The following is a 22,528-nucleotide window of genomic DNA, read 5'->3' on the forward strand; positions in this document are numbered from 1 at the left end:
CAGGAGAAGAGGGAGGCGAGGGGCGAATCGTCTCCACTCCTGATGCAGAACCTCCCTCTGGGGGGCACAGACCCAGAGGGTCTCCACCAGCACGTCTGGGCACTGATGTGCAGGAATCCACCTGGGCTGCAGAGGGCCTCCAGGCCACCTGCCTGACACCCTCCATCCTCGGCTTGCTCAGCCCCAGTGCTGAGAGGCTCACCACCCTCAGATGCTGCTATAGGAACACTTGGAGGTGAAATGGGCCTTCCTGCAGCCTCCCCTGCAGTCTGGGCAGCAGAATCTGTTAAGTACAGTCGGCCCTCTGTATCCACTGTTCCCCATTCAGATTCTGCCAACCGCAGATGGAAAGGCCTGCGATGACTGCGTCTGTACTGAACATACCCAGACTTTTTTCTTGACATTAATCCCCAAACAATACAATGTAACAACTATTTACATAGCATTTACATTGTATTAGGTATTATAAGTAATCTAGAGATGATTTAAAGTATATGGAAGGGTGTGCGTAGGTTATATACAAATACTATGCCATTTTAGATAAGGGACTTGCATCCATGGATTTTGGTATCCACAGGGGTCCTGGAACCAGTGTCCCATGGCTAGAGAGGGAGGACTGTACTGACAATTTGGGGTAGGTGGGGCTGGAGAGCAGGAAGGACAGAGAGCAGAGGCGATGCAAGTGGCAGGGGACCTGGCTGTGGTCCTAACTCTGTCCTCTGCTGAGTCTCAGTCTCCCCATCTGTGTCCTGAGGAGCTGGGCTCCTTGGGCTCCACTGCTGTTCCTTGTCTGGGAGAGAAGAGGGCAAGGGAAGAGAAGAGAGGAGAGGATGCGGAAAGGGAGAGAGAGAAGGAGAGGAGAGTGACAGGCAAAGCCCAGTCTGTGTGGGGGCGGGCAGAGGGGCGACTGTTGGGCTCAGAGCAGGACAGCCAGCAGAGAGACTGCAGCCTGGGGAGGGCCTGGGGCATCATCTGGCTTGGGGGATGCCACAGACAGAGGCCCGAAGCAGGGGCGTTAGACACCAAACCAGGCTGGACCTGGAACCTTCAGAAAGGCTCACTGGTAGTAATGAGGATGCTAGGCTGCCCTGGGCAGGGGAGGGTGTGGCTGGGTGGGCAGGGCCAGGGGCTGGGTCTGGTGAAAGCCAGTTTATGGGACAGCTCAGACCCAGATCCCATGCTGTCCTGGCCACAGCGTTGGTCTTCTCCCCCTCCCCCAACCCCGATGCGTATAGCTCCACGCCTGCCCCCTACCCAGGGCAGCAGCACCTCGCTTTGGGCCCAGGCAGCAACATTACCTCTCCCAGCTCCCCTCACTCCGCAAAAATCCCACCTGTTTTGAGAAGTTACTTAGGCTTGTGTCATGGAAGTATCTGATAACCACCATGTGAGTGGCAGAGCTGGCCCAATGCCCTTCCTGAGTTTTAGGTGAGGGGCTTCTTAATCTGTAGGAATGACCCTTGACAGAGCACTTTAAGAGACTGCTTGGCCAAGGGTGGGGGGGCCTGTGAGGATATTTACAGATTTCATGAAAACAAAGCCTCCAAAGTTCGACCCTGGAGAGAAGGGGAGCCCAGGGCCCAGCCCCTACGCTTCTGCATTGGAGGTCTCTGCCTGATCCCACAGCACCCACGCTGGCTGATAGGCTGCCCCTCAGCCCTGATGCCCACCCCTCGGGCCAGCCTCCTGAGGGAGGTTCCTGTTTGCTGATTCCAGACTGAGCAAGGTTGACAACACCTGCCCCTCCAGCTGGCGGGGGAGGGGAGGGGGGTCTTCCCAGCTCCCATCAGGCATCTCCTCCCCTTTGTGGTCAGGACAAGAGAGGCCAAGCCTGCCCACCCACAACCTCTGAGCCTTGCTGGTCCCTCACAGGGACGGCCCTTCCCAGCTGCTCCTCACTGTGGCTGCCTCTGGGTACAACTACAACCACAGCCTTTGTTGGAAAGTGACACACACCCCCCTGCAAATCTCCCCACCACTCCCCAGACTGAGTCCTCAGGCGGGGCTGTGGGCAGGGTTGGCACCAGCTGGCCAGGGAGAATGAGAGGCGCTGCCCACACCCCAGGAAGCTCACTGAAGCCTGTGGACGTGGGGCAGGAGAGCAGACAGAACCCGGGGCCCAAGGGTGCGCATGACACACATCACCTGGAAATTGCAGCAGAACTTTGTGAGAACGAGAAGGTCCTGAAAAAGCTTTAAGAACAAAACTCAAAATGTAGAAGGCAGGGGAAGCAGGCATGGATTTTGGTTCCTGTGTGCCCTGGCGATGTGAAATTGCTTTTTTTTTTTAATTTTTCAAAATCAAGTTTAATCTGCTTTGAGCCCCTGGCTACCGGGTGGGAAATTCAATGTCCTAAGTCATTTTACTCCCACCGTAGAGGCCTTAGAAGGCCCAGAACATCAGAGAGGGGCCCTGTGGTCTTCAGTCTCCTCCAGTGACTGCACGCAGCCTCATTGACTGAACCCCCCAGGGCAGTCATCTCCGCTCCCTGCAAAGCTGAGGCATAAGGGCACCACGCAGCCGTGTCCCTCAAGGTTCACCACATCCTCAGGGTACTGCCAGCAGCAGGATATTGTCCCTACTACTAGCAGAGCCGCAGCCCCCACCTCCCCAGTCTGGGAGAAGCCCTCCCAACCTCTTTCCTCTACCTGCTTCTACCACGCCCTCCCTAACTCCTCCTCCTCCCCTCTGCCTCTTGGAGCGAACTTCCACCACCCCACAGGGTGCCTTGATTCACAGAAGCCACTTCATATCTGGCCCCTGGGGTGGGGATGCACAAGTACCTCCTGGGACGTGGTGGGGAGACAAAGGCCCAGCAGAAGAACACCAATAATGAGAGTGATGGTAGCTAACTTCTTGAACGCTTCACCGTGTGCCAGCTCTGCCCTAAATGCTGTACAAAGGTTAGCCCATTTAATCCTCACAATGACCCTACGAGGGAGGCACCGTTATTATGCCTATTTTGCAGATGGGGAAGCTGACGCATAGAGACGTCATGTGACTTGCCCCAGTTCTCTCAGCTGGTAAATAGGAGAGCCAGGATTCAAAGGCAGGCACATTTCTGGAGACGGGGCGTGGCTTCCACCAGATCCTCAAAGGCATCTGGGACCAGACAAAAAGCCATTTGCCTGTGCTTTGAAGCGTAGCCAGAGCGCTGTTCAAACCTTCATCTCCTTCCTCCGCAGCTCTCCAGAATCACGACTCCTGGAAACAGCAGCTCAAAAAGTGGCTGAGGGAGAGAAGCATGATTCCTCCTAGAAGTAGTGTAATTCATACTCAGATTGTTCTTTATGGGCAGGGGAAGGCAGTGGCAAATTAAAATAGACAAACCATCATCTTGTCTAGTCAAGAAAAATAATAATACAAAACGTGAGATTAGAAAGGGAATATTAACACAGCCATAGAGATGACTTGAAATTTAAGAGAATAGTACATACAACTCCGTGCTTATGAATTGGAGTGTTTCAACATTAAATAATAATATTTAGGAATCTATTTATAAATTGCCAAAATTGACTCAAAGAGTGAAAGACCAATAACCACAGAAGAAATGTTGACATCTCTAAAAAAGACACCAGACGGAGAGTGTTTTAATGTGAATTCTTTCAAACTGGAAGAACAGCTCATTTCTACGTTATTTAAACTCTTCCGGAGCGTATGGGGGACATGATGGATTGGTTTTATGAAGCTGACATAATCCTGACACCAAATCTGACAAAGAGAGCCATCCTACCCCACCCACTTCGTGATGATAAGCACAGACCAATTTTACTCTTGGCAATGGATGCAAAGGCCTGGATAGGAGGCCAGCAAATGGAAGCCTGTGTTACAGTGTTGTCTGACACAGTCAGCATCACCCACAGTCATCCCACACCCAGTGTTTGGTGTGCTTTCCCGCATCCCTGATCTGTGCCAGGGCAAAACTGGAGCCCGTATCGGGATCCAGGCAATATGGACCCAACATTCACTGTGTATGATCCTAAGTGCTCATCTCAGGAAGCAGAGAGACTGAAACGGGGCAGGTGCGCAAAGCTTGCAAAAATACAACAGGCTACATCTTGAATTGTGGCTGCTTGCTGGAAACTGCAGTCAGCTGGAATACCTTGTGAGGTTGATAATTGGTCATTTCTTTTCCTTTCTGAGAAGTTTTTAAGTGTGTGTTTGTTTTTAAATAGGTTACATTCTCTGCTTTCTCCCTGCTGGATTTGGTAGCATCTAGTTAAATAATCAGGTCCTGATGGAATTCCCTCTTTGCTGTATCAGTATGCATACCCCCAAAACACTGGGGGACGGTGTCTGTGGTGACCTGAGCAACCGAATCCTGGGACCAGGGGACTTGATCCAGCTGGTGGTGCACCCATGCCAGAGGAGAGATGGGGGGGCTTGGCATCTGGGGTCCCAGCAGTCTGGGAGCTTCTCAGCCAGGAAACGGATTGTCACTGCCCCTGGAGGCCACCGGAGGGTGCAGGACTCTATTCCCAGAGTATGTGACATCAAAGGCCTCCTCATTTCTAATTCACAGCGTTTGTCTCTTTCACTTTTTAAATATAATTCAGGTATATTAAGGAATAATTTGCGTATGTGAAATTCACCCGTTTTAGGCATGCAGTTTGATGAGTTTTGACAAGTATGTGCGGACATAGAAAACCCCCACAATCGAGATGTAAAATATTTCCATCACCCTTAAATTTCTCTCAGGCCTCTTTGTAGTCAATTTTCTACCCACACCCCGACCCCCGACGACCACTAATCCTCTTTCTATCCCTGCGGTTTTGCCTTTTCCAGAATCTTATATATATGGAATCATAAAATATGTGGCCCTTTGTATCTGTCTTCTTTCACTTAACATAATGTTTTTGAAATTCATCCATGTTGTTGTGTGTATCAATAGTTTGTTCCTTTTTATTGCTGAGTAGTATTCCATTGTGTGGACCACAATTTGTTTTTCTGTTTACCAGAAGATGAATATTTGGGTTGTTTCCAGGTTGGGGCCATTATGAAGAGAACTGCTGTAAACATTCACAGACAGGTCTTTGAGTGGACATACATTTTCATTTTTCTTGGGTAAATACCTAGGGATGAGATTACTGAGTCATATGATAAGCACATGTTTACCTGTGCAAGAAGCTGCCAAACTGTTTTCCAAAGTGGCTATTGCTCCACAAAGTGGCTATTGCCAGCACTTTGTATTCTATTTTTTTTTTTAAAGCCATTCTAGTAGGTATGTAGTGGTATTTCATTGTAGTTTTAATTTTCGGCTCCCTAATGACTAATAATGTTAAGCATCTGTTATGTACATATTTTCCTTCATATCTCATCTTTGATGAAGTTTCTGTTCAAATCCTTTGCCCATTTTTAATTGGTTTGTCTGTCTTATTATTGAGTTGGAAGAGCTCTTTATCTATTCTGAATACAAGTCTTTTATCAGTTTTGTGTTTTGCAAATATTTTCTCCCAATCCATGGTTTGCATTTTCATTTTCTTACTAGTACCTTTGGAAAAGCAGAAGTTTTTAATTTTGGTGAACGCCAGTATAATCATGTTTTTTCCTTTCTGGATGGTACTGTTTGTCCTATCTAAGAAATCTCTACCTCAACAAGGTCACAAAGATATTCTCCTATATTTTCTAATATAAACATGTAATGCTATAATTTCCCTCTATGCACTGCTTTAAATTGTGTCCCACAAATTTTGATAAGTTGTGTTTTTATTTTCATTTAATTAAAATATTTCTAATTAGTCTCATTGTTTCTTCTTTGCCTCTTGTTATTTAAAAGTGTGTTGTTTAATCTACAAATATCTGGGGATTTTCCAGATATCTTTTGGTTATTGATTTATAGTTTATTATGATAAGAGAACATACTTGTATGATTTTAATTATTTTTCATTTGTTGAGATTTGTTTTACTGCTCAGACTACGGTCTATCTTGGTGCAGCTGCATGTGCCTCGAAACGAATGTGTGCTCTGCTGTTGTTGGGTGGAGTGTCCTATAAACATTGGTTGGGTTAAGCTGGTTAACAGTGTTATTCACGTTATCCAGATCCAGACTGATTTTCCATCTACTCGCTCATTCTATGAAGCATCGAGAGAGAAGTGGATTTGTCTATTTCTCCTTTCAGTTCTATCAGTTATAATTGTGTGTATCCTGAGGGTCTGTTCTCCAGTGCATACACATTGAGGTGGTTTTTCCTCTTGATGGACTTGACCTCTTTATCATTATGTATTGTTCCTCTTTATTCCTGGAAATAGTCTCTGTCCCAAAGTCTATTTTGTCTCATGTTAATATAGACACTTGAGCTCTCTTTGGATTAGTGTTTGCATGGCATGTCTTTTTTTCATTCTTTTAGTTTTAACATACCTAGGTCTTTATATTTAAAGTGGGTTTCTTGTAGACAGCCTGGGGTTCCGGAGGGTTTTTCCCGCTGTTCCACTCTCAGCCCTCAGAGGTCCTGCCTGCCTCCACCACAGAGGGGTTCCTCTGCTGGCTCTTGCTCTCCTCCTAGTGGTAGACTGCTGTGACTGTTTCTCCGTTCTCCTGGCCCAGCCTCACAGAGCCTGTGCACCTGGGACTCAGAGGGTGGGACTTGGCAGTGTGGCAGTGATCCCGATCCTCGCCTTGTATCTCTGCTGGGTCTTAGGAGAGCTTTTCCTGCCCCTCCCACAGGGGCAAGCAGCGGCGTTTACTTTTATCTTTTCCCCAGATGCAGTAGATCTTGGTTTCTGCCTCCCCTCCAGCAGCCCCGGGACCCGAGTCTGCTGCCCCCGGCCCAGGGCTGTGTTTGAGAGAACCTCCTCCAGAAGCAGGTGAGGTTGTGTGCCTGCCCTGCAGCAGCAGCTAATCACATCTTGCACGTTCGTGCCGCGAACTGGGGGAGTCTCTCCCCTCTCCTGCTCCTCCCACTCTGCCTCCATTCTTCCTCCTGGGAAAGAGCTGGGGGGCGAGGGGGGTGGGCACACTCCCTCCCCGCCCCCCACTTGCTCTCCCAAGGCAAAACCGTTTGTCCTGTCTTTCCTCGCAGGCGCCTGTTGCTCTTTGGAGTTCAGTTCTCTTGGTTGCCTACTACGACCTCAGCTCTACGATGGGTTTTAAAAATTATAGTTTTGTGGATTATCTGGCTTTTTCTTGTTGTTAGAATGGGCGTGACCTTCTGTGGCTTTCTACATCCTAAGACGAAGGAGAACTCTTCTCTTTCACTTTTAATACGTGTGAATAATCAAAGAGGTTTCTGGGCACTCAGTGCCCTGTGAGTGGCCCCTAACACCTTTCACGCCATGTCCGTGGCTTATGGCGTCTCAGGGGTTTTATCCTTTCCCTGTAGTTTGCGTTGAGTTTGCTGTCGCTGTAGCTGACATCTCCTGAGCCCTATTCTGCCCAGCACTGTTCTAAGTGTATTCGCTCGTTTGGAACCATCCCTGACTTCTCTCTTTCCTCTCACACCCACGTCCAGTCTGTCAGGTGATCCTTGGGCTCTGTCTTCAAAATATAACCGGTTCCCTTCAAAACTGAAAATGGCTTTACCAGGGGCCTGGCGATTGCACTTATCCCAGAGGAATGAAGGCTTATTTTCGTGGAGGAACTTGTACACAAACATTCATAGCAGTTTGATTTGTAACAGCCCAAACCTGGAAACTAGTCAGATGTCCTTCAAAAGGTGACTGGTTAAACAAACTGTGGTCCATCCATCCCAGAGAATACCACTCGCAATAAAAAGGAATGAACTGTTGATACGAGTGACAACTTGAATGACTTTCCAGGGAGTTACGCTGAGTGAAAAAGCCAGCCCCAAAAGGATACATACTGCATGGTTCCGTTTCTAGAACAACTGTGAATGACATAATTATAGAAATAGAGTACAGATCAGTTGCTGTCAGGGGTTAGGAATGAGAGGGCCGGGGTGTGGCTACAAAGCCGTGACACGAGGGATCTCATGGTGATGGTATAGTCGAGCATCTTGATTGTTGTGGTAGTTACTCCAGGCTACATGTGTGACAAAATTGCATAGAGCTACACACACACACACACACACACACACACAAATGGGTACACGTATAACCGGTGAAATCTGAGTAAACTCGGTGGATTGTGCCAATGTAGATTTCTTGGTTTTGATATTGTGCTGCGGTTATAAGAGATGTTGGGGGGAGTGGCTGGGGGAGGGGTACCTGGGACCTCTCTGTGCATTTCTTTGCAACCTCCTGTGAATCTCTAGTTATTTCAAAATAAAAAATTTAAAATACTTATAACCAGAATCCAACCCCTTCTAATCACTTGCCCTGTGACCAGCCTGGTCCAAGACATTGTCATCTCTTGCCTGGATTATTGCAATGGCCTCTTAATGGGTCTCCCTGCTTTTACAGGCAGCCTGTTCTCAACAGAGCAGCTTTTAAAATGTAAGGCAGTTTCTGTCATTTGTGGAAGTAAGTGAAGACCAACCAAATGAGAAAAGCAAAGGCTATTTATTCAGAGCCTGCTAGAGCAAGGGAGTCAGCCACCCCGCTTGTATTTTGGCAGAGACTCAAATGCAGGCAGAGGCCTGGGAAAGCTTTATGGAGGGAGGAGGGAGGGCTGCGGGTGTGCCCTGACTGGAGGCTGGTGGCCTGGGGAAGCTGGAGGTGGGCTGACCAGAAGCGGGCTGTCCTGTGTGATTGGTTAGGGCACATATTGGGCTTTCTGTGGTTGGTCCTAAGTCGGAAGCAGGAACAAAAATTAGGGACCCTGTCAATAATTAATCGAGTCTTGACCATTTGGGGCCAATTGTTCCAGAAGCTATTGCTCAGCTTCCTGGATTGTCGCTAGAGATAGCAGGCTGGCCTCCTGGGCCTGTTGTTGGACACAGGGGTTGGTTTCCAGGCAGGTGGCTGCAGGGCGCAGGTCAGAGCCCTGTTTCTATATGTGATCTGGCCATATCCCTTTGTGTACTCAGTCTCGCACGCTCCTCTGCTGGAACTCCCCAGCGGCTCCCCATTGCACTGAGTCCTCACGTGGCCTCCAAGGCCCCACAGGAACTGGCCCCATTTTCGCCTCTCGTCTCATCTCCTCCCACCCTCCTCCGCTCTGCACTCCAGCCACACTGGCCTCCTTGCTGTTGTAGAACATGCCAGGCCCTCTCCCGAGGCGCTAATGGCCTTCTCACGTACTGTATGACTGCCTTATTTTCAGTGCTTATTGTTCACGTCTAGCTCTCCCAACGCGCATGTAAGTTCCCCAAGGATGGGGCCTCGGATGGCTTGCTCACTGCTGTCCCAGCGCCTGGGACCTTGCATGCCCAGCACAATTTTTCTGAATGAGTGAGTGAATGAATATATGAGTGTGTGTATTTAATAACATCTACGACTTTTCACTGGATGCTTGGAGTTTGCTGGGCACTGTGCTAAGTGCTTCCACATACTCTCCTGTTTTTATTCGTTATAGCTCTCCTATTGGGTAATTGTTATCAGGGCCACTTATTTTCCAGGTAAGGTAGTCCCAAGGGACACTGCCCAGCATCCTCAGGCTTCTCAGGGACCTACATAAATGTTGGAAACCTGAGAAAAGTCCTGCTCAAAAATGCAAACTACAGAATAACCCAAATTAATAAATGTTTAATCAGATGTCTACAAAGTGTCATCAATTGTTAATTTATGTCATTAATTCTGTCAACATCTATAATTATTAAATGTGGTGTTCATAAAAAATTCATTACATTTGGAAATAATTTGTAGATTAGATTTTTTTAAATTCTGTGAGCACTTCAAGAATGCAAATAAATGCCCCAGGAGTGCTGAGAACTCACAGATAATTACACCATAAATGAATTACTCTTAGTCAAATAATTTCCAAGGCAAACTTACAAAAATCACTTCATATTATTTTATAATAATGTTTTATATTTAATGTAGGAATTCTGTACATTTTAGTAATTGATTTGAGGAGGAACCTCCAAAAGTAATAGCACCTCATCCTGGGCAGATCTTAAAAACACCTTTGATATAATTAGCCCCATTTTACAGATTTAACCCCATAATCTGCAGTTTCCTGGTCACACTAGTCAACCCCCCCAATTTCTCCTGGCCAATTCCTATCCCCCACTTCCCTCTCTACCCCCATCACTGCCAAGCCCACCCTGGGCCTGGAAACACACGGGTGTGTGTGTGTGTTTGAACGTACATGGGAATGGTCAGACAAGGTGAACCTTTCCCAGGCCTGGGCATCAGGCCTCCTGGTTCTACTCTTCACTTTCTCTCCACTAAAGGAGCTCCACTGCCCCCTAGGATCCTCCCCAGCCCCCTAGGACCCTCCCCAGCCCTTGAAAGCTACGTCTGGAATGAGACAACCAGCTATCCCCCAAACCGCCACAAGATGGTGCCACAAGCTCATGACTGAGCTTCTGTAAGCTCCCTTCACGGAGGCAGGAGACCCAGACCAGGGAGCCAAGGCGCCCTCAGAGGCCCCTGGGTGGCCTCCCTGGGCTTCTCCTCCTCAGGGGTGACTCTGGTCCCTCCAGGACGACCCGCACGGCTTTGTTTTCACCACTGAGGCAGGCACCGCGGTTTGGCTCCCACTCCCTCCCTCTGTCCCTGTCTCCCTGTGGTTCTGTCTCTCCTTGTTCTGAACTTCCAGTCTCCCACTCAAGTCTCCCTCATCTTCTGTCTCTATCTCTCCCTCTCCCTGTCTGTCTCTCTCTGTCTCTGTTTCTCCCTGTTTTTCCCTTTCCTTCTCCCTTTGTCTCTCTCTCTCTCTCTGTCTCTCCTCTCTCCCTATCCCCATCTCCCCCCACCCCCACCTCTGTCTCTCTCTACCTCCATCATCCTCAACAAATCTAATACTCCTTCATCTTATTCATCGAGTTAATTTTAAAAACCAGTTTCTGGTGCCTGTTATATGGCAGGCACTGTGCCGGGCTCTGGAAATTCAATGAAAGGAAGTTGGAGTCCCAGTCCAGGGAAAGCAGCTCCCAGCAGAGGAGGACCATGGGGGGCAAGTCCCTTTTATCCTCAGCCTCCTCCACACCGCCCCCCCATCCCTTTCCCCTCTTCTCCCCTCTTCTCTCCCTTCCTCTCTCTCTTCTGCCTCTCTCCTGGCTGAGAGGCAGAGAATCTGGGGCAGTAAGGATGGGGGACTGTGCCCTTATATAGTGGAGAAAGCCATAAAATATTCTAGAAATCCAAGTCTTAAAAGGCAATAATCAAATGAACAATAACAACAACAAAACTACACTGAGATGCAATTTTTCACTTACTAGACTGTCAAAAAATCCAAAAGTTTAACAACACACTGTGTTGGCATGGCTATGAGGAAAAACTCTCAATCACTAATGATGGGAGTATAAATTGGAATAACCCCCAAAGAGAGCATTTGGCAATATTTATTAAATTACAAATGCTTTGACCTAGCAATTTCCCTTCTAGGATTTTATCCCACAGATAAACTCAACCACAGGTGAAATAGCATATGTTAAAAGTTATTACTGCAACATTGTTTGAAAGAGCAAAACAAAAAAGGCCATCAATGCAAGACAGGTTAAATCAATTATGATACATCCATACAATGAAATCCTCGGTCACCACAAAACCAAGTGGGGAAAGTTGTGTGTGCTAATATGGAAAGATCCTCAAGGTGTAATGTAGTGTATGCTATGTCACCGTTTGTATAAAAAAAAAATCCAGAAGATATATATTTAGATTTTCTTGTATATGCATTAAAAAAATAAATAAAAGACTTCTGGAAGAATAACCAAGAGACTAGTTATCAGGAATACCTGTTTGGAGGAAGGTGTGGGACTATGTGGATGGAGTCAGGAAGATGAGGGACGATTTTCATAATATGCCTTTTTAATCTTTAAAAATTTTGGAACCAGGTGAATGTATTAGCTGTTCAAAATTTAAATACTTATTTTAAAAATAATATCAAGTACATTATATATTAATATATGAACATAGCATAATATAACCATTTTAATTGTCATTACTCCCCAGGTTATCGTCAGGAAATAAATATTATTATAGGAAGTGTCTCATCCGGTATGGGAACACATTTGGCACCCAGTGAGTTACTATTTTTATCCCCCCTTATACTTTAGGTTCCAGTTCCCCAAATCCGAGGTGCCTGGCTGCCTCTTCTGTCCGTGTCCTCACAGGGGCTTCTCCTCTGCCCCATGTCTTTCCCCATCTCTTCTCTCATCGCCCACGGAGCTGCAAGTCTTGGGCATCACGTCCTCAGGAAGCCTTCTCTGGTTATCAGACACCCTTTCCCTCCCTCCCCACACCCTGACCCCGTTAGGTGCCCCTCTCATCCCCTGGGGACAGCAGGTCTGCTCAGCCCTCTGAAGCCTAGGGGCTCCTGAACCTGTGGGCTCCCTCTCCTGGAGTGCTGGCCCGCCAAGGCATGAGTTCCCCTTGACAGGACCGGGGTGGTAATGGCTGGTGGCAAGCCTTGCTCGCCACCCACTCAGACACCCAGGAATGTTATGCTGATCCTCCCACATCCACAAAAAGAAAAACCTGAGGAGTTTCAGTTTCCCCTAAGCTTTCACGAGGAAAATACCTGGGGCTTCCCCATCAACACTTGGTGCGCTGTGTGCAGTGGCACCAGAGGGAACAAACATGGATCGCTCAGACATGAAGCTCGTGGTCCAGCAGGGCAGGCAGGCACTTGTGCAAGAACAGTGACACAGACAGTGGGGAATGAGCATGATGACAGCCCCAAGGGAGCCCAGGCGAGAGCAGAGGACCGTGCCCCACCAGGCCTCAAGGACGGGGGGAGTGCGGCTGGCGGGGACCGGGAGGAAGGCTGGGTGGCCTCCAGGTGAGTGGAGAGAGGGGCAGAGCAGGGGCAGCAGGCTGGGGCTCTGGCCCACCAGGAAGGGGCCCTGGAGCTGAAACCTGAACCCGATGGTGGTGCGGTCTGCACTGGAAGGACCAACAAGAGGAGGGACAAGGCCCTGGCAGGAACAAAAGGGCAAACTGGACAAAGCCTGGTGCCAAGGAAGTTGGAGAGGGCCCTGCGGGGGAGGCCTGGTGCCAGAGGACAAGCCAGAGGCTGTTCCTCAAAGGGGAGGATCAGATTTCTGTGGAGTTTTTTCACAAGCCTCTTCAGGAAGTGAGATTCCTTTCGCAGGACTGGAGAAGTCCAAGGCCCCCTTCTCTGGGGGGCCTGGGGTTTGGGCTGGAGCACTGGAGCAGAAGGCCAGCTGGGCTCCCGGGGCTGGGCCCAGGCCAGACCTCCATGGCCTGTTTCCTCATTTCTGCTGCTAGAGGACCAGCGACCCGCGGGTAACAGGAAGGAAAGCTAAGAGCAGTCCCAACTCCTCTGTTGAATGTGATACGAGGCCCCCCCACCCCCACCCCTCATTGGGTTAATGTTTGTGGGACAAGCTCTGACACATCCTACCCCGCCTTTCCTGGCAAACCTCTCCTGACTATAAAGAGGAACGGTGTCCCACGCCTGTCCCGGGGGCTTTGAGACCCTCAGCAGGAAAAGGAACTGTGGGTGATTCAAGAGCATCGTGAGAACCTGTGTCAGCCCCCAGGGCCCTGGTCCAATAGGGGCATCACCTCGGGGACCGTCCTACCCACCCCTATGCCCCCACTTCTCTCCAGTACATTGTAAACACCACATTTATTTGAGGTTTTCAAACCTCTGGTAAGAAGCATAGGAACAGCAGGGCCCTCCTTCATGCTGCCCTGGGCCCCAGCCCGCCAGGCATGCAAGACAGAGCTGGCAGATGAGTCAAGACGCCTTCAGGAGCAGGGCCGGGGGAGGAGCAGGCCCCATACTTTCCCACTCCCACCCCCCACTAGCCGGACCTCAGCTGCGATCAGGAAGGCAGGCCCAGCCTGATCTCCAGAACCCGCTCTTCTTGGTGGCCGCCTTCCCTCTCCCTCTCCCAGCCTCTCTGACGCCCCCTCTGGAGCTTGGAGCCTGAGCCACATGCTTTGCCCCCTCACACTGGGACCAAACCAGCTGCCATCAGGCTGTTTCTGTGGGCCCTGCCTCTGTAGTCAGGTAGCCAGCAGAGCGGAACAGGCCTGGCTCCTGTCATCGCGCCGTGTACCCAGCTCAGGGCTGGGCGCTCGGCCGGGGCCCGGGATGGGCAAAGGCTTATCCAGGGAACACTGTGGGTGAGGACAGGGCAGCCTGACGCAGCCTCTCCCAGCTCCGGTGTCTCTCAGCCTCCATTTATTGGCTCCTGGCTGGGCCTGAAACTTCTCAGGGCCTCAATACTCTGAGGTGCAGTGCCAATGACTCCTCTTCCAAGACATCCTCCTGACTTGGTGTCAGGCTCGGGGCTGGGCTATGGATGGTCAGCCAAGGCTGCTACTTCAAGGCCCTGAGGACAGCCTCCAGCTTCATGGCCACGGCCAGGTCACCCTTCACCTTCAGCCGCCCGCTCATGTAAGCCCCCAGGGGTCGCAGCTCTCTGCACAACAAGGCCCGCAGGTCCACCTCGGCCATCTCCACCACCACATCAGGAATGCCGTCAGGCACCCCGTGTCCCACCCTCCCTTGCCCTGTGGGGGGAAAGAAAACTGAGCATTAGTAGGAGGACAGCTGTGTGGCAGGGGAAGAAGGGGTTAGCATGTCCCACTGGGAGGAGTGGAAAGTAGTGGTTAAGAGTTCAGGTCCTAACACCCTGGGTTCACGTCCAGTTGGCTGTGTGAGTGCTCAGAGCCTCAGTTTCCAAACTGGTGAAACGGGGATGACAGCAGTCCCTAAATCACAGGCTCCTGGTGAGAAGCAGGCGGGAAAAGGCACAAAAGGGCTCAGCACAGAGCCTGGCACCAGCAGGCCTACAACATGGGCAGGGCTCCTGGGGTAGGAAGCTCGGCTGCCGCAGTTGTCCTGCTGACAAGGACAGGGCAGGGAGACAAAGGCCTGGGGAATCAGTCTGCAGACAGCGTGTGTGCCCCTGACTGCCATGGGTTCACCCTACACTGCTGGCAGAGCAGGGGGCAGTCTAATAAAGGCCTTCCTGGGCGGGGGCTCCAAGCAACGTGGGTGAGAAGGCGGGGAGGGCAGTTGTACCTGTAGCAAGGTCCAGGAAGTAGGTGCTCTGGGTGCCACCAGGCAGGGTGACATTGAACTGGTAGCAGGCCCTGACTTGGTTGACCAGGGCCTCAGACAGGAAGGGCTGCAGGGCTGCCAGCAGCCCCTCAGCCACAGGCTGCTTCGGGGTGGGCCCAGCACCAACGTGAGGGGCAGGCGGCTCAACTTCGCTCACCATCTCCAAGGTGTCTGCTGGGGGCAGCCAACGGGGTTGGGGAGGGAGACAGAGAAGAGTCAACGTGCTGCCAAGGTGAGGATCACCGTGGCCTCCGCACCTTCGCGGCAGTTTCCCCTTAGAGCCCCTTCAGGCCTGTGTTCAACTTCCTCTTCTGCTGAGAAACCACCCTTGAGTTTCAGCTTTAACCCCAAAACTCCACTTCTAAGCTACTCCACCCTTGAACGTAAAACTCTTTTCTGGGTGCTGTCACTCCCTCCCCCGGAGGCTCCCAAAGGCCTCCACACACACACAGACACTCACAGACACCTGGGCTCTTCTCACTGCCTTAGCTCCGGTGAGCTCTAGAATCAGGGCGGCTGGAACAGCTGGGCAGAGTGTGCACTGCCAAAGGGGCTTGGTTAAGGGAGCAAGTAGCAAAGCTCAGCCTGTGCTGGACCCCAAGCTGAGTGCCCTGGTGAGCACCTCCACCCTCTTCCCCAAGGCTCCTCACCTGGCCCCGGGGGCAGGGCACCTCCTGCCACCGAGGACATGCCTCCTCCCAGGAAGTGGAGGGCCAGCTGCTGGAGGGTGCTGTCCAGGCTGGGCCCAGCCGGGCTGTCCTGGGGTGGCTGGAGCACGGCCTCCACCGCCAGCTCCACACGGTCCACCTCCAGCCCCCAGGCCCTGGTCACATCGTTGATCTCCAGCTGGAGGACAGTGTGGGAAGAAATGGAATTCGTTCAACAGACCTTTCCGGAGTACCTTCTTTGGGAGGCTGGAATGGTCACACATGGACACAGCGGTGCCTGAGGCACCACACCCCGCCTTGAGAAGTTCCGGCCTGGGAACGCAGGCAGAGGGCCATTACAACCAGGAGGGAGCCTGACCCACCTGCAGGCCCAGGGAGGGGGAGGGATGGGGGAAGGAGGAGTTATCCAGGTGAAGGGGCAAAGGGGAAGGAGGACCCTTCCACGCAAAAGCTCAGACAGGAGGACCTGGAATGTTCAGGGAACTGCAAGTAAGTGTAGCTGTTAGCTGGACCCTCAAGTGTGTGTTGGGAGAGTGGAGACAGCTGAGGGGTCAGAGGCGGGCTGCACCTGCTCACTTGGATTTATTCTGAGGCACAAGGAGCCCCAGAGAGGAGTTTAGCAGGGAGCTGACAGAGCAGACTTGCTCACTGGAAAGATCCTCCTGGCTGCTATGCGGACACTGGATTGGAGGGGGCTGAGGGTGGAAGCATGGAGACCAACTGCAGGCAGAAATGACCTGAATCTGGTGTCAGGCAGAGAGGTGGCTGTAAAGCCGAGATACACCGAGAGGGGCACAATGCTGTCAACTATATTAAGCTACAGCAAGACACTAGACAGACAGAAGCACTAGGATTGCTGCCTGCCCGCTGTCGACTCATGAGGAAGAGTCAGGTTTCTGGTGTGGGTTCCTGCACGGACCATGCGTGTGGGCATTCACCCAGAGGGGACACACAGAGGGAGGCACAGACTTGGGGGTGGGTCGGGGACAGATGATAACTTTCTTCTGATACATTAAACTTGAGGGGTCTAGGGGACAGCCAACCAACTGTCCAATAGGCAGACGGATAAATGAGTCCAGGGCGCAGGAGAGAGTCGGGGCTGGAGCAGAGTGTTATGAATAATTAGTGTCCAGAGACAGCAAAAAGCCCTGGATGGACGAGCTCTCCCCAGGAGGTAACAGACAAGAAGAGGCCATTGACAGAAAACCCGCGAACTGAAAGGCAGGAGAACGTGCAGGAGTGCCCAGGAAGGGGAAGAAGCAGGCGTGTGGGATAAGGAAGCCAAGGGAAGCAGGGGATCCGAGAGCAGAGAAGGAGGGCTCCAGAGTCAAAGGCTGCCCCCAGGTGAGGAAGGGAAGGACTGAGAAGTGTCCCCTGCACTAGCAAGAGGGAGGTCACCGTGATCTCGGCCAGAGCTGACTTAGGAGCCTACGGACAGGAGGGGAAGCAGAGAAGGGAAGGGGAGTGAGAGCTAGAGGGGGACAGGGACAAAGGGAGAGCATGTGTCTATGCAGAAAGGGGAGAAGAGAAGATGAATGGAGGGAGGGAGCCGAGTCCTGGGCCCAGAGCACTGCCCGGGTCAGGGATGAGCCTCACACAGAGGAAGCAGACAGAACTTCCAATGAGGCAAGAGAAATAGCACAGATATAGATGAGTTTGAAGGGGTGATGCTGGAGGAAGCTGAAAGAGTTCTTGTCCTCGAGTTTTTCTCCTAGAGGACTAAGAGGCAAGGCCTGCTGCAGAGTGTGATGGGTGGGGGCTGTGGGAGGCTGGCCCAGGGCAGTGAGGGGTAAAGCAGCTGGCCTGGAGCACGAGGAGGGCCCAGCAGGTGAGAGGTGGGGAGTGTGCAAACCCTCCAGATGATAAGGACACAAAAAGGGCAGTGAGAATGAGAAACGCTGCCTGAACCAGGGCTTACGGGAGGTGTGCTGAGTTTCCTGAGATTTCATTTTAACCACAGGCACCGACCCCACTGCACCTGGTGCCAACTCAGTCGGGCAATGGGCCCTATATGACTCCACCTCCCCGTGCGAGACCGACTCCCCCAAACCACCTCTTTCAGCTTTGCTGCACTAAATCAATGTATGCAACAAGGCCGAGATAATTTTCTTTTCCTAAAGGTAAATTAAATGGACTGTGGTTTCATGGATAAAAATTGTCAACTTGTTATCTGAGCTGTACAAGACTGAGCACTGGATTGGGGCTGGGGGCAGGTGATCTGGCTCTGGGCCAGCTCTGCCCTTGACCATGGCTTTGAGAGGCAAGTCAAATAACATCTGAGCCTTAGTTTCCTCCCTCCAAACAAAACAATAATACTGGCCCTCCTGCAGCAAAATATACAGCTGAGATACACTGGGGCAGACAAAAGGACTTTGTAAACTATAAGCTGCTATGCACAGGAGAGCTATTGTCACTATCCCAAATAGAATGTCACCCAGCTGGTTGATTTACTTCCTGAAAAGACTGGGACCTCCAGGACTGGCATTACCCCACTCCCCTCCTAACCCCAGTGCCCCTGGGGAAGGCAGAGCCGAGGGGAATGAGGGAAAACTTCACCCACGCTCCCATCAGGACATGGGAGAAAGCACAAGGGGAGCGTGGGGTACAGGGGACACACCACCACCGTGTAGTCATTTCTACCCCATCTTGTCACAGAAGGGATCTGAGGTGAATTCCAGTGTAGATAATTGCTCATACATGAAGAAGAGTCCATAAAAAGGTTCAAGTGTCCTTGTGTTCCTTTGCTTTGTTCAGAACAAGGAAACACAAAACCACAAAAATGCACATGCTGCACCGTGGAGCAGAGAGTTCTCCAGAAGGTGACTGGGCCAGTAGGGCCCCTGTTTTTTTCACCCACCTGCCTGCCTGTGAGTCTGCTGAGGGCCCCTGAGGCGCAGTGTAGTCATGGCAACACCCACAGAACAGTGAAGGGTAAGATCTCAGCAGTCAGAAGCAGGCCACTCCCCTGTCGGAGCCCCTTCACGTCTCAGGGACAAGTTTGCCCAAGATCCCTATGGTCCCGGACCATCTTCTGTTCCTCAACTCAGAGTCCCACCCAGACCACTAGCTCTACAAAGGTTGTTACACTCTTGGGACATATGGTAAACTGAGGCCCAGAGTGATCTGGTGCTTTCTGCAAAGTGCCCTGGCAGACGGAGCCAGCCCCAAGTGCCAGCCACCAAGCTCTACCGTGAGAGGAGCTGCCTACCAGCAGCTGGTCGCTGATCTTGAGCCTCTCCATCTGGATCTCCCGCAGAGGCCTCTTGAGCAGGGCCTTGGTCATGGCATTCTGGGCTGTCATGCGCGTGGCCGTGTTCAGGTCCTTCACAGTCATCACCGACAGCACTGGGTCCCAGATGCGGAACTGGACGTCGGCCCCCACGGACAACACAGCCCCATCCTTAGAGGCCAGCTGTGGGGGAAGCCGTGAAAGAGGAGACACTCAATGGGCTGGGGCTGCAGGGAGGTCCAGCTCACTGAGACCACCCAGCTTGACCCACCCACCTGGCAGCTAGCTCTTCAAGGGCAAAATGGTGTCCCCAGGTACATGGGGTTAGATATATGGACAAGGATGTCCTGCCAGCCTCCATCCTCAATTTTCTGGTCTCTTCCCCACCCCTTCCCCCCGCCCCTGATGGCTACTTACAGGCCAAGTACTGGCACCCACAGTACACTCTGCACAAGCCCCCACTCCCTCTGTCCAGGGGAGCCAAGAAGCCCCTCACCTTGCAGGGAGGGACACTGAAGGCTCGCGTCCTCAGATCCACCCTCTGAAAGGAGTCAATGAAGGGCAGGAGCAGAACCATGCCAGGCCCTTGAGGGGTGCGGATCCGGCCCAGGCGAAACACAATCATCCGCTCATAGGTGGGCACGATCTGTCCACAATGACAACGGCAAGGGAAAGGGTTGAAAGTGGGGAGCCTGGGCTGGTCCCTCCTCCCTCTCTCCGCCTCACCTGGGTCAGTGTCAGGTATCCTTAGCTCTGTTTTCAGATGAGACAACCAAGGCTCTGAGAGGTTCGGTGACTTGCTCAAAAACCACACAGCCCCTAAGTGAAACTGGCAAGACTTGCATGCAGTTCTGAACGACTCCAGGGGCCATGCTCTCAACTACCACACTGTATTGACTTGATCCTCACAGACACTTTTCACTTCCGTGGTCTGCAGCTAGACATGAGTCAAACCAGGAAACTGTCTGCCCTTGAATTAGTTAGGAGAAAGGGTGGGGCTGCTCTAACAGCACCTCCAAGCAAAGGGCTTTGCCAACTTCAGGTCCCTGGAGTCCTCAAAGAAGAAAATATGTCCAAATTGAGAAATGAAGGACCAGAGAGGCAAAGTGACTTGCCCAAGGTCACACAGTATTTGTTTCAGAGGCAGTTTTAGGACTAGGATTTTAGGATCTTCTAAGGACTCCCTTTCAGACCACACCAAACCCAAAGGCTTTCTAGAGAAGTTGGCTGTGGCCTAGGGCCACACGAAGGACACGGCCTGCCTGGGCTTCCACCTTCACTGCAGCTTTCAGGTGTGAGCCTCAACTCTAGTGCATCCTCTTCCCATCTATACCAACCCTCGTTGAAAACGAGGCCTGAATTCCTATTACTACTCATTGACTGCTGGGCCAAGTTGAGTGTTTTTCATTTCTAATTTAGCCTAACCCAACAGGAGGAAGATTTGGCAGAGATATCTGTGCCACCCTAAGCCAGTGTCCTGACGCCAGGACTGGGAGTTTGGGAAGGCTTGTTTCTATCACTTACTGGCTCCCAGGATGACTTTGGACAAGTCTGAGCCCAGTTTCCTGATCTGAAAGATGAAAATGAACAATCCTTGCTCAGCCCATTTCACAGAAGTGTTATCATATAATATTTAGGGGAAGGGAGCAGAGGACAGAGAATTCATCCATCAATGCCAAAGCTCTCAGTGTGGCCCAACCACCCTGGGAGCTGACCCAGTCAGCCTTACCTTCAGGGCAAACCAGCCGGAAATGGGGAAGGTGATCAGTAGCAGCAAGAACCCCAGGAAACTGATGAGGCCGTGGCAGAGGCAGGAGGGCCAGCTCTGAGGCACATCTGGGGACAAGAGAACAGAGGCAGTCAAGGAACACCAACTGGGTCTGGCAGCACAGCTGCAGGCAGAGTGAACTTGGTCAAGTGTACCTTTTGCCTCCCTCCCCTTTCAGTGGCTCCTTTCTTCTCAAGGCTCTCAATCTGCCTCCTTGCCTCATACTCCCATATCTTTGGGCAAGTGCTAGTTAAGGACTCTTCCCTCCTCCAACACATCAAAACTAATCTGTCCCAAGTCCCACCCTCACAAGGCCTGTTCTCTGTTAGGCAACAGCCATCAGATCTGAGAAGCCAATCCATGTGATGCTCTCTCACTGGGCTGAGCAGGAGTCAATCCTCTTGTATGATTTACATCGCCTTCGCATATGTGGCACAGAGCCAGGAGCACCTGGGCGTCTGTAAACACTTGCTGGGTTGAACTGAAAGCTGCTGGCGTAACCCATTCCTCCTCTACCATCAGCTCCAGAAGGGTGCTTTCAAGGAGTCCTTTTGCAGATAATGCCTTAGCCTAAAGGAATAAAGCATTAATGGCTCATCAATAGGAGCCATAAATGAGGGCTAAGATGTTCTTTCCTAGCTCACAATTCTTCACCCCACTTCAGTGCCCTAAGGACCATCAAATGCAAGCTTCACTTGAAGCAGCTTCAGGTAGGAGGTAGGGGAGGGGGAACCAGGAAGATGAGGCTCATCTGAGCCAGAGGTCTTGGCCCCTGAGAACCAAGAGCCCAGGATGGGAGTGGAGCTGAGACAGCCCCAGAATCTGGGATGAGGTTATTCTCTGCTATCCTTCCCCTCCCAACCTTGGACAGGAAGCAGACAGGAGCCTCTGCTCCATCCTCCCAGAAACCCCAAATCCTCTAAGTCTCCTTTCCTGCCTGGCTCTGACCCATGTGGCCACTGCAGGAAAGGAACTCTTGGATAGGGGCAGCTATCAGTACAAGAGGGTCACGGAGAGACCAAATCCTCCAGAGTTTGGTTGTCAGGCTGAGGAATGTGGGATCTGGCCTGTGGGCCAAGGGAACAACTCAAGGCTTTGGAGCAAGAAGGGCCAGAGCAGACACAACAGGCAGCTGAGGGCCTGCCTTTTTGCCCTGCGCATCTCCACCAGGAAACAGGGAGATACTGGAGCTCAGGGCGTCTACAGGTGCCCCCAGGGGCGAAGATTCTGCCATTTCTCTGCAGCCAAGTGCCCTTAGTGTGCTGGTGACCTCCTATGCCTAGACCTTGGTTTCTTTCTAGGCAAAATGGCAACTTGAAACCTCTGCCCAGGCGTAAAGGGCTGATAAGGGCCGAGGAGAAATGTGATGGGGCGAGGCTTCTTGGAAGATGAGAAAGCTCTGCGGCTGCAGCCGGAAGCCCTAAGAAGGGCGGATCAGCGCCAGCATCCCAGCGCCCAGTCCAGGCTCCTCATCACATCGTGCCCCCTCTCGGCCCCTCCTCTTAGAGTGCAAGGGCGCCAGACCAGCTGACTCTCGAGAGGCAAAGAGTTCGGGCCTGGGGATGCCAGCCGGTACCCCCCAGGTCCGCCGTGCTGGGCGGCCACTCACCGGCCCCCGGCTCCGGGGACAAGCAGCCCTTCTGCGAGCCCAGGAAGCCGAAGCTCGACTGCTGAAAACGGTCAAAGTCCCCCAACGGCAGCGCCCGGTACCCAGACCTGCCAAGCATGGCTCTTGACAGGGGGCACGCCCCCGCCCTCGCACGGCGCCCGGCTGGACCAGCCGGCCCTACGCTACCCGACTCCTGCCGGCCTCCGCTTC

General features: G+C 51.8%; 1 protein-coding gene across 8 annotated transcripts; it reads right to left on the minus strand.

Moving 5' to 3' along the window:
- Nucleotides 1-13,579: 13,579 nt before the first annotated feature.
- On the minus strand, nucleotides 13,580-22,528 carry STOML1 (stomatin like 1). 8 transcript variants are annotated; one of them, XM_058542039.1, is made up of 7 exons: nucleotides 22,319-22,528; nucleotides 20,671-20,777; nucleotides 19,438-19,587; nucleotides 18,921-19,124; nucleotides 15,695-15,890; nucleotides 15,006-15,215; nucleotides 13,580-14,491 (listed from the first exon to the last, which is right to left on the minus strand). In XM_058542039.1, exons 1-7 carry the CDS (start codon nucleotides 22,434-22,436, stop codon nucleotides 14,298-14,300), a joined length of 1,179 nt encoding a protein of 392 aa, XP_058398022.1. In that variant the 5' UTR covers nucleotides 22,437-22,528; the 3' UTR covers nucleotides 13,580-14,297. The 8 variants fall into 8 exon arrangements, with proteins under 8 accessions (XP_058398022.1, XP_058398021.1, XP_058398030.1 ...); XM_058542038.1 differs by having other exon boundaries at nucleotides 15,006-15,218; XM_058542047.1 differs by lacking the exon at nucleotides 22,319-22,528 and adding an exon at nucleotides 20,466-20,511 and having other exon boundaries at nucleotides 15,006-15,218; nucleotides 20,671-20,757.

Source organism: Diceros bicornis, chromosome 5 (assembly GCF_020826845.1).
Source record: "Diceros bicornis minor isolate mBicDic1 chromosome 5, mDicBic1.mat.cur, whole genome shotgun sequence".
Classification (NCBI taxonomy): Eukaryota; Metazoa; Chordata; class Mammalia; order Perissodactyla; family Rhinocerotidae; genus Diceros; species Diceros bicornis.

Coding starts and splice junctions, on each gene's coding strand:
- STOML1 (XM_058542038.1), bottom strand. CDS start 22,436: ATGCTTGGCAGGTCTGGGTACCGGGCGCTGCCGTTGGGGGACTTTGAC. Junction 19,125..19,437: donor TCAGTGTCCCTCCCTGCAAG/GTGAGGGGCTTC, acceptor CTTCCCCCACAG/CTGGCCTCTAAGGATGGGGC. Junction 14,492..15,005: donor CTTCCTGGACCTTGCTACAG/GTACAACTGCCC, acceptor TTCCCCCCACAG/GGCAAGGGAGGGTGGGACAC.